At 33.2% G+C, this 11,522-nt stretch overlaps 1 protein-coding gene across 1 annotated transcript; it reads left to right on the top strand.

The window, feature by feature from the left end:
* Nucleotides 1-8,696: 8,696 nt before the first annotated feature.
* On the top strand, nucleotides 8,697-10,737 carry LOC127838646 (fibroleukin-like). Its single transcript, XM_052366502.1, has one exon. It carries the CDS (start codon nucleotides 9,084-9,086, stop codon nucleotides 10,050-10,052), a length of 969 nt encoding a protein of 322 aa, XP_052222462.1. The 5' UTR covers nucleotides 8,697-9,083; the 3' UTR covers nucleotides 10,053-10,737.
* The last annotated feature ends 785 nt before the right edge of the window (nucleotides 10,738-11,522 follow it).

The following is an 11,522-nucleotide window of genomic DNA, read 5'->3' as shown; positions in this document are numbered from 1 at the left end:
CTGGAAAATTCGTTTTCTGTAAACAGTGTCGCCAACAGTCATAGATAGATAAGGCCTAGATCTACGATCAATGTATACATTTCATGATCTCTCCGAATGTGAAGCTCTGGTATGAAAAGAAATCTTAGATCAATCACAAGTAAAGATAAGGATGTAAGCGAAGTTAGGTTTAAATCAAATTTGTTTTCAATGTAACACAAGTCGCGCAATAGATTTTTCATATTATGCTTTTTTGGATATAAGAACAATAAACGTGATGGATATCAAATAAGGGAATCCCAACAATAAACAAAATATTATGAAGCCATGCTGTCTATGACATTATTATTAAAATAATAAAAATCATTAGTCTAGTCAAGAGCTAAACTTTTTCCAATGAGACGATTTCGTGATTTTTAGACTATTTGCGAATCAAATAGTCTTTAGTTATATTACAAATCCAAACTGTGTAACAGGGTTAGTGAAAAAATCTGGCGGTGCAGGTCCCGAATGTGGTATAATTTTGGCAGACGAAATATGTATTGTATTTAACATTAAATATTCTAATTCTTACAATTTTTGTCTTGAATATTTTTTTTCTAGGATGTTCTTCTAAGAATTTTTACCTTGCTATTTTATATTTCTTAGACCATTTTTTGTGAAAAATCGTTGTTAGAAAATACAATGAATTTCGTTCGTGAAACAATTCTGCAAACGCGAGGGTCCATCTAAAACGCATACTGGAAACGCAGACAATTTACAATATACCGGTAGGTAACGTTGAAAATGCACTGTTTTCAGTGGGTGCATTCGACAGCTATTTACTTTCTTAGAAGCTGCGTGTCGGTATATTTTTATTGCTATTACTGGCATAGGAAAGATCCATCTTCAAAATGATACCAGGTTCGAAATAATTGATACGTCGGAAAGGTAATAAAAATGCTTTAAAAGTTTTCAGTTTTATAATGGACTCTGTGGGAATCGGAATTGGTGTAATATAACCTCGAACCCAAGATATTCGACTGAAATTTAACACATATTTTAGGGACAATCATAGAAGGTTAACGAAAAAGGCAAACACATCTTAGCTGTAATTTAGTGGAATTAAAATTGTTAAAAAAATGTACAAAATGTGCACTTAATGACTTAAGATAAGATTGAAATAGTGTGATAAATTGTGTGAGTAGGTAGCTTACATAATTTCTTGGCAAAATTTAATAAAGAACCAGATCTCTTGATGCACTTCTGAATTTTGACCCTTGATTCATATATTAAACTAGATGTTGAACTTTCTATACTTGTGCTGTCCGGTTAGCGCAATGGCTGGTCCACACGCTTCCCACCTCGGCAACCCGGGTTCAATCAAGCAACCCTGTTTTTGTAAACAAAAAACGGTACAGGTATTGTCAGCCTTATTGGTATTTTGTATTTTTAATTTGCAAGAATGTTCAAAATAACAGTAGTATATGAATGTTCTATAAATTAGAAGAGAATGACTATTCAAAGAGTGATATGAATATACATTATTGTATTGCTCATGATGATTAATGGGTATTGATAAGTCTACTGTTGCTTGAAAGCTTCATTTACCTGACATCTAGAATGATGGATACATCTGAAACATAGTATTGTCAAGTGTTGAACAGAATGAAATCATAATGAACAATACAAAACTGATAAGTCATATTCCTCTGTAAATGAATGATTAATTGTTCAAAGGTTAAACGTTAAAGGGGCCTTTTCACAGATTTTGGCATTTTTTAACTTATTCATTAAATGCTTTATATTGATAAATGTAAACATTGGATCGTAAAAGCTCCAGTAAAAAATCAAGAAAAAAAATAAAAAAAGGAAAAGAACATTGCCCGGAGCAGGTTTCGAACCAGTGACCCCTGGAGTCCTGCCATAGTCCTGTAGTAAAAACGCTTTAGCCTACTGAGCTATTCCGCCGAGTACACATTCGCGACGTATTTTATACCTTATATAAGCAATCTTCGTAGTTTCACAAAATTTAACGACAAAAACAGAACTCTCCAAATTATTCAATCGTTTCGCGTTGCAACGCTTTATAATTTTTAGGTTTTAAAATCGTCAAAAGATGCATATAATGGCTATATTGGTTAATGTTCAGTATTACTGTTTCCTCACAAATATCATAACTAAAACGAAAACTTACGAATCTGAAACAACTTTTTTCAATTTTGTCAATTTACCAAAGCGTAAAAAGATCCCTTTAAAACTTCCAGAGAAGCAATCCACTCAAAATTAAGGATTTTGAACGATATTTTATGTACTTGTTAATTTATATTATATTGAATGTATTACCTCCTTACCATCTTTCTGTAAGCGAAGCAGAGACTTATGTTTAATGTTGTGAAACATATACATTTTACTGTTGCACCGTTTTAGCACAGCTGCAGTGTTCATGTGTGAGTTATGTGTGAGCTGTTAGGCAAAAAACGTGTGGTAGTAAAAGCTTTGTTTGTAAGACTTTCGTATGCAATTTTGTAACATTGGTGGCTATTTATCTCGAGAAAATTCAGCGGATGTGTTTCCATGGTCGTCATTTAGAGATACAATTTTGTGAGAATCATTAACATGGTGCCACGAAATCATGTTATGGCATTAAACACACGTAAACACATCGAATAATTGCTAGAAGCCGATGCCATGGTTCATGTAGTATTTACAATATAGGAACAACTTTCATGTTATTCCCAAAACGGGATGGTGGTTCGTGATCAGAACAATCGTCTTTACTAGACTACGTTATAACCACAAATGATGTTACTTTTAATTCACACTTATACGCGCCCATCCGTTTGTGCTGCTTTAGTAAGCGACGCGTTCCATCCTTGTTTAGAACCACGATAACAAGCTCTCTTTCAAATTCATCTTGGAATCAGAGAAATATCCGACCATCATACACGCGCTTACGATCTACGATGGCACGCACGCAAATATGTGACTGATGACGTCATATTTCTTTGTCCCATGGAACAGAGCAAACGGAATAGCGCTCACCATATTAAATGGTTAATGAATGAGCCAAGTCGTGCGAAAATGAGTTTTATGAAATATGCATCCATCGCTCTATTATTGATATGTAAGTATTATTTATATAAGATGTTAATTATTTATTATTAAAATGTGTAATATTTTTTTATTTGCTATTATTGTTACTATTTTTTGTTTTTATTAATGATATAGGTGTTATTATTATTTGTTATTATCATTAAATTTCTAATAAATATTTTTTATTATAAGTATTAGTATTATAATTATTTGTTGCTATTATTACTAGTATACAAGTTATTATTATTTGCTATTATTATAAGCATTAGACTAATACTTATTTGTAATTATAATCGTTATTAGTTTGATTATTATTTGTTATTAGTAGTACTATTAATATTATTATTATTTCTTATGATATTAGTGTATGTATTATTATTACTTGGGATTATTCTTATGTTTTGTTGCTGATACAAAGAACAATATAAATGCTCAAAATAGCTGAATTACGGATCAGATTATTTTTCAAGTTATGTTTGTAAAATAGTTATGATTTCCTCGAGTTTAACACATAAATCGAGTAAAAAAATGAAAACAGTTATATCAATATTCTTATAAAGACAATATTTTGCCGCGAGAAGAGTGATGTCTACCGAAGGTTTATATTTAATTCATCTCTGCAAATCGACTTGTTCGTACATTATTGGTAACGGGCGAATGCACGAGGATCTAAATATAGGAGAGTTCACTTTCCACTCACATAGGGGTAGCAGCCTTGTGGACTATCTACTTTTAGAACCAAACTATATCATTCTAATAAGTAACTTCAAAATACTTCAGCCAAATGAGCTCTCTGACCATTAGGGCATACTCTTTAGTTTCGCGTCAAGACACGCTGCCGACCAGGAAGGCAACAAATCCAAAGCGCATATGATTTTAAAAGAAAATGGAACGACTCAAAAATAGACCCGTTTAAGAATGTCTTATCGCAATACAAAGCGCAATTGCATTCACTCGAACAGTCCATTTTAAACGAGCGCGACATTAATGTGATATCAAATGACTTTATAAATATTTTAAAACATAGTGCGATAGAGGTGTTTGGAAAAACCGAAATAAATAACTAAAATCAAAATAAAATTCGCCACAACAAAAAACCATAGTTTAACAACGAATGTTATACTTCCAGACATAGGAATACATTTCTAAAGGACAGATCCAATGAACATAACCGACAATTATTTATCAAATCGAAAAATACATATATACGCACTAAACGCCGAGTTAAGCAAAAATTTATGCATACAGAAAAAAACAATCTCACAAATCTTAGTAAACATAAGCCACGAGAATTCTGGAAAACAATTAAAAAACAGTATTTAAAGAAAGACAACAGCCCAAACAATGTAAACACAACGGCACTCTATGAACACTTTAAACAATTATATCCTGACAATGGGAGTAATACCGAAAATAGCTCGCGCGAAAATAATCCCTTAAGGTCAGCTCCAGACTTAGATAAAGACATTTCGCTAGAAGAGGTAACTATTGCTATCTGCGCACAAAAAATAACAAAAGTAGCGGTATCGACAAGATATGCGCAGAAACATATACAAATTGTATACTGGAATTGTCATTAGTTATATTTGCACTTTTTAACAGAATGTATAAAAATAGTGAATATCCAAAATCCTGGGGTGAAGGAATTATAATACCTATATTCAAGGGAGGGGATACAGAGGATGCGAAAAACTATAGGGGTGTCACCCTAATCAATATTCTGGCAAAAATATTCTCAACAGTACTTCTAAATCGATTGACAAACTGATCAACTAAACATAAAAACTTGATGCAAAACCAGTTCGGCTTTCAGAAAGGAAAGTCTACAGTAGACTGCATATTCGTGTTGCAACACAAAAAACTCCTTGCCAACGGAAAAACCTATATTTTCCCTTAGTGGATTTCGAAAAACAATTTGATAAATTAGACCGAACCCTTTTATTCCAAAAACTTATTAATGAAAACGTAAGCACAAAATTTGTAAACGCTGTACGGAGCATGTATTACTCCGTCAAAGCATGTGTCCGGCATGAAAGTAACTATACATCACTATTAGAGTCGAATATTGGTGCAAAACAAGGCGACCAAAGCTCAACGTTATTGTGTTTAGTTTTCATAAATGATATTGTTTAAAGTTTTAATGATAATATGGATGACTTTTTTACTATTGAGAATGCTAAATTATTCATACTGCTTTTCGCAGATGACGCGGTCATATTCGCTCATTCGCCTAACGCACTTCATTCGCTACGTAAAGATTTAGAAAATTACTGCAACGAGTGGAAACTAACAGTTAATACAAAAAAGACAAAAATAATGATTTTTAAGAAAGGTAGACATACACGATATAATTTTACATTAAATAACACAATATTAGATATTGTTGATTCGTTTAAATATTTAGGGGTAAATCTTTGCAAAAACGGAGACTGGAACCGTACGCAAAAACATATCGATCAACATTCACAATTCGTTTACAGTATTTAATCAACTTGAATTAACTATAGACGAAAAGTTTCGACTGTTTGACAGTCTAGTTGGGTCCAAATTAAATTACGCAGCCGAAACATTGGGCTTTCATAATGGAAATGATATCGAACGCATACATTGTAAATTTCTACGTAAGATACTTAAAGTCAGAAAATCCACAAACCTAGACGGACTTTACGGGGAATTAGGCAGATATCCAATGTATGTAAAACTCCAATTGACATTAGTTCAATACTGGGTAAAAATCATTGATCCGAACAACAACATACTGACAAAATATATTTATAATTTGCTTAAGAGCGATGCTGAACGTAATAATACATATGCCGGCAAGAACTGGGCTTATCAGATTAAAGAACTACTCGAACACATTGGGTTAGCTACCATATGGACGCAACAAAATACGCATACGCTAAACGAATACGAGCTAAAAATAATAACAAATCGAATTTTGGATATATATAGACAGGCTTGATTCTCATATATAACTCAACTCAAATAGACTGGCTGCATACCGATGTTTCAAATATGACTTTGAAACGGAAAAATATTTAAAATGTATTAATAACAATAAATTTAGAATATCACTTACACAATTCAGAATCTCTGCACATAATCTAGCCATAGAAAAGGGTCGTCATGAAAACATACCAAAAGAAAATAGGAGGTGTATTTACTGCAATATGAATGCTATAGAAAGCGAATTTCACTGTTTATTATAATGCCCCCTATATAAAGAAATTAGACAACAATTCCTAAAACCATACTTTCGTCATCGGCCAACATTGAACAAATTCGAAATTCTAATGTCATCAAAATTTACAACGGAGATAAATAACCTATCAAAATATGTTTATTTCGCTTTCAAACTAAGGTCAAATGTAACGTAGTATAAAATTTATGCTGTTAACGCCTTCATTTTTGTGTGTCTATTAAAACAAAAACAATAATAAGTGAATCGTATTAACTATGATTATTATTTCATTTTGCCTACTGTTAAAATATTAAGGTGATCGAATGACTGTATTGGATAGAGTAAAAGATCAACTTGTGCGATTATTTTATATTATGTTTACTATTTGTAATGAAGAAGATCACTTCTTTGTATGATTTTCAAAATTTGAAAATGTAATTGTATTGTTATCATTATCAATTACGATATTCTGAAGGTAATTGTTTTGTTATCATTATCAATTAAAATATTCAATTTACATAAAGAAACAGCAAACATATGTTTAATGCTATATGATTAAAGAAAATGTTTTTTTGTAATTTTAACATAAGCATTACGTAATAATGTTGCTTAACTAAGTCTTTGTAATTGAACCTTTTTTAATTTTTTTTATTGTATCCAGCATTAAAAATATAATCGATCATTTAAACAATGAGAACTTTCTTTTTTGTAAATGAAATTTACCACCGAAATTATATATTCATTATGTAAATGACTTATTTATTCTATCCTTTAAATAATTATGACATGCTTTTTTTCTTTTTTTATTTTACCCACAATTTGTATACATCATTTTTGTGTTGTACTTCTCAAACACATGTACCATGTCTTTGCTATCTCAAACACATACTGTGTATAGGCTATAAATTTGAAATATGCTGTTTAATGTCGAATAAATATAATGTTATGTTATGTTATGTTATGTTATGATATTAAACAATCAAAGTGATCGTGCAGATTTTAAATAAAAACAAAGCGCTCAATAAAATTGATGTGTTTTATATATGCAATAAGCGCTTACCGATTAATAGCTTTAACGGAATGTTCGGAAAACACACGCTACTCCTTTGAGCCCCACGCACAATATTTATTAAAAAAAACAAGCACATATGTTGAATTGATTTTTCCCGCCAGATAAGCTTTGTTTATGGATCGGTGCAAATCCCTTGAAATACAGTATACTAATTAAGTGTAGCGGAATAATTTAAAGGTAATAATTATGTGCGGGGTAATCGTTTTATGAATTGCATTTCTCCTCATTGATATCTACACACCTATGAAGTTTCATGTTAAATATTATAGCGTATCTGAGATATAGCCTTGATCAGTTACATCATACAAAAACAACAAAGAGCAATAACTCTTAGTTAAGAATGTGCATGGTTATGGTTATTGTGCTTGGCCCTTCTTCCCATTTATTTCTACACACCCATTTAGTTTCATATTGAAATGTTGTCTGGGACATGGCACTGAAAAGTTCCATCATACATTAACAAAAAAGGGCAATAACTCGTATTTAAGAAAGTGAAGAGGTATAGTTCTTAAGCATGGCACTTTTCCTCATTAATATCAATACGCATGTAAAGTTTATGTACAAATCTTGCATGGTATGTGAGATAGTGCCCTGAAACAATTCATTATACGAAAAACTAACAAAGGCAATAACTCATATTCAAGAAAGTGTAGGGTTATGGTTCTTGTACATGGCACTTCTCCTCATTGATATTTATACAGCTTTGACGTTTTATGTTGAAATGTTATATAGTTTCTGAGATATATCCCTACCAAGTTTTGTGACAGACGAACGGACGGAATGACGGACGGAGGGACAAGCCCAATACTATATCCTATATTTATAGTCCGATCGGGATATAAAAATGTTCCAAATCATGGCATATTAACATAGCGAACGGGTCGGTATTCGAAATTTGACAATCGAATAGTGAAGAATAATTAAATTGCAAATTTCATTTCTCCAATTTTTTTTTCCAATATGCACATAAAATTTGTTTTCCTTAATATGATAAAACCCGTTCATCATATTTTACAGTATCTATGCAATTTATCTTCTAACTTAGTATTACATTGACACTAGTCACATTTCTATCGATTCGCTACTTCAACTGTGAAGCACGTTTCACAGTATACTTATGTATCTAGCAGACAATATGTATCGCATTAACTGAAACACATTCTTCGTTAATATCAAATTACAAGAACGCCGTATCTTGCCGTATCCTGCACTCCAATGTTGCTAAATTACAGGTAAAACGATTAACGTCAGAGCTCAGCGAATCGGTTCCCATGGCAAATGATTGGCATGTAGCCCAGTGTCTAAACTGTGGAGGCAGTGCGATTCCTATGCTTAGATGAAGCGAATCCCGTTTCACTACTGCGTCTTAAACGTATGGAATATACAAGTATAGTTATGAATTCAAAAATCATAATGTTTGTGTACATGTTTCATTTTGTTTAATTTCAAACTGCTTCTACACAATTGTTAAGTGATACATCGACATCAAGAGTTCTACAAACATTGGACAGACTTGAAGACGATGTGCTTTTGATTCGAAAGACTCTTAAAGAAGAAAGTGATTTATGTAGAGAAGACATTTCTACGCTTTCTAACGAATTGCGTAATTTACGAAAGGATCTCGATCACGAAAGAGAATTTAGAAAAGTGGGTATTTCTAACAGGTTAACGGAACCCTCTGGACAGGATGTTAGCCATTACAAAGAACAACTCGCTATAGCGCAGCGCGGGTCATGTGATTGTGCTGCTATTGTGAGTCAATATAAAAATGTAATGAATGCTTTTAAGATTGAAAAATCCGTGAACATGATGCTTACAAAGAAAGTCGAAGAACTGAGAAAGGAGTATGATTTTGAAATCGGAAATGTCCGCGAAATGTTCAATTATGTTGTTTCTAGATTAAACAGTACAGACAGGGCATTACGTTCAGAAATAGACACAATCAAAAATGAAACTAAGGAAAATGTGAGCGCTGCAAAGAATCTGGTACACGATATCTATGTCGTATGTCAACAAGAGATAAATGACACACGTGATTACTTCAACGACGTAATGCTTCGAAAGAAATTTGACGAAATGAAAAAGGAACGTGATAACGAAATTGGAAATGTCCGCGAAATGTTTAATAATGTTGTTTCTAAATTAAACAGTACTGCCAGGACGTTTAGTTCAGAAATAGACACAATCAAACATGAAACAAAGGCGAATATGAGCGCTGCACAGAAGCTTGTACACGATAGCTATGTCGTCTGTCAAGAGAATATAAATCAAACGCGTGCTTACTTCAAAGACGCGTTAACTCGTGTAAACGAGTCAATGAAGGATCGTTCGATGAATGCATTGCACGAAATATCTCGTATAAAATCAGATATTGCCAAACTTAAAACATCAAATGAAATCTTGAAGACAGTAACTGATAGTTTAATTAAACGTCCACATTCTTGTGACTTTGTTGAAAAGAGTGGCGAATACATAATTTACCCTAGTTCAAACTCGAATGGCATCAGAGTATATTGTTATAAAGACTCCACAAACAGAGGATGGATAGTTATACAGAGGAGAGCAGACGGATCTATGGATTTCAACCGCACTTGGGCAGATTACAAAGCTGGCTTCGGCGACCTAAGTGGAGAATTCTGGTTGGGCAATGAACATATCTACCAGCTGACGAAGGACGAACAAAGAGAACTGCGGATTGATATGGAGACGTTCGATGGAAAAAAGGGATATGCGCTGTATTAAAAGTTCAGTATTTCGTCAGAGTCTAAGAAATATAAGCTTCATGTAACCGATTACACTGGTGACGCTGGAGACGATTTAGCTACGACGCGATTTGGTAATAGCCACAATGGTCAGTCGTTTTCAACTTTCGATGCAGATAATGACGATTGGCCTAGAACATGTTGTGCATGCAGGTATGCAGGTGGAGGTTGGTGGTATACGGGTTGTTACATCGCCAATTTAAACTGGAGATACTTCAAGAGTAGCTATAAAGATCTTGACAGTGGAATTATCTGGCTAAGTCTCACTGGGTACAATACATCTTTGAAATTTGTCACAATGAACATACGCTAAGGATGCACTTTGATACGTTGATATTACTTGATAGATCATTGCCATAAGAGCAAGACAAATAATTGTTGTTCGTGTTTAATCCGGCAGTGCGCTATAATATATAGTTGACTTAATACAAATTCCACTTTATTTGTTAACACTTTTTATTTGTAAGTAAATGTGAGACACCTACCAGATTAAATCCAGTCGGTTATATATTGAAGAGATAGCCTGCTCAAATACATCGGGCATCAGTGCATACCAAGTTGTAACTAACAAATCGCTTCTCCCCTTCTTTATAACTTTGTTAAAATACACTAAATTTGCTACTCTTGTTTCTCCCTTTTTAAATGCCTCTACGTTTTAGACAATGTATAAGTAATAAACAAGGGAAGTTGCAATTTATGGTGTAAAACTTGGGATTTAATTTAGCATGATGAAGTTGTGGAAGGTTATGTCTTTCATAATTATATATTGTGTATTGTGTTTAACTTCCATCGTGTCTTAAATAGGTGTACGTGTAGCTTTTGAAATTTAAGTCGCATGTAAATTTGTTGTTTATCAAACAGTATACATGTTTGGGCTGTTGCATGCTTCTATATATGCCCATTCAGAGTAAGGGGTTCATAGGTTAAACGGGTCGGCTACACCTTGGTCAGTGGGTATCGGGTACAAATCTCCATCCGAGATTTGCATTCGAGCGTCAGTGTGTGCATGCGTGTGCTTTTTAGTATGTATTGCTCATGGGAATGTTTATTAATGATTTTATTGCATGATTGAACATGTTAAAACCAGAAAACCACATTGTAAAACATATAGAAATGTTCTAATTTGTTTTATATATATGTGTCATCTCATTTAAATAAAAACACATTATTAACGTAAGCCTTTGTTTTGTATATTAAACACCTCTTTCCACTTTCTATCCATAAGGGGCTCGTACCACATCAAAAATGGAAGTTCTGTGAGTGTGACCTATTTGCTCTCCTTCTTTCCGATATCGTGAAGGTAGAATAAGACGGTACGGAAACAAACGATGTTCCGTTATGGCCACTCGTTGCCTTGAATTGTCGACTTCTGTGGCCTTTATCTGAAACAATTACATAATTATGAAATATGAGTGTAACAAACAAGATCTTTACGAGACCGATCGAATGA

The sequence above is a fragment of the Dreissena polymorpha genome, chromosome 7 (genome assembly GCF_020536995.1).
Source record: "Dreissena polymorpha isolate Duluth1 chromosome 7, UMN_Dpol_1.0, whole genome shotgun sequence".
NCBI classification, from domain to species: domain Eukaryota; kingdom Metazoa; phylum Mollusca; class Bivalvia; order Myida; family Dreissenidae; genus Dreissena; species Dreissena polymorpha.
The sequence above is the reverse complement of the archived record's forward strand: the minus strand, read 5'-3'. Positions and strand labels throughout refer to the sequence as shown.

Excerpts from the sequence above, each read along its gene's own strand:
- LOC127838646 (XM_052366502.1), top strand. The coding sequence starts at position 9,084 with ATGAATGCTTTTAAGATTGAAAAATCCGTGAACATGATGCTTACAAAG.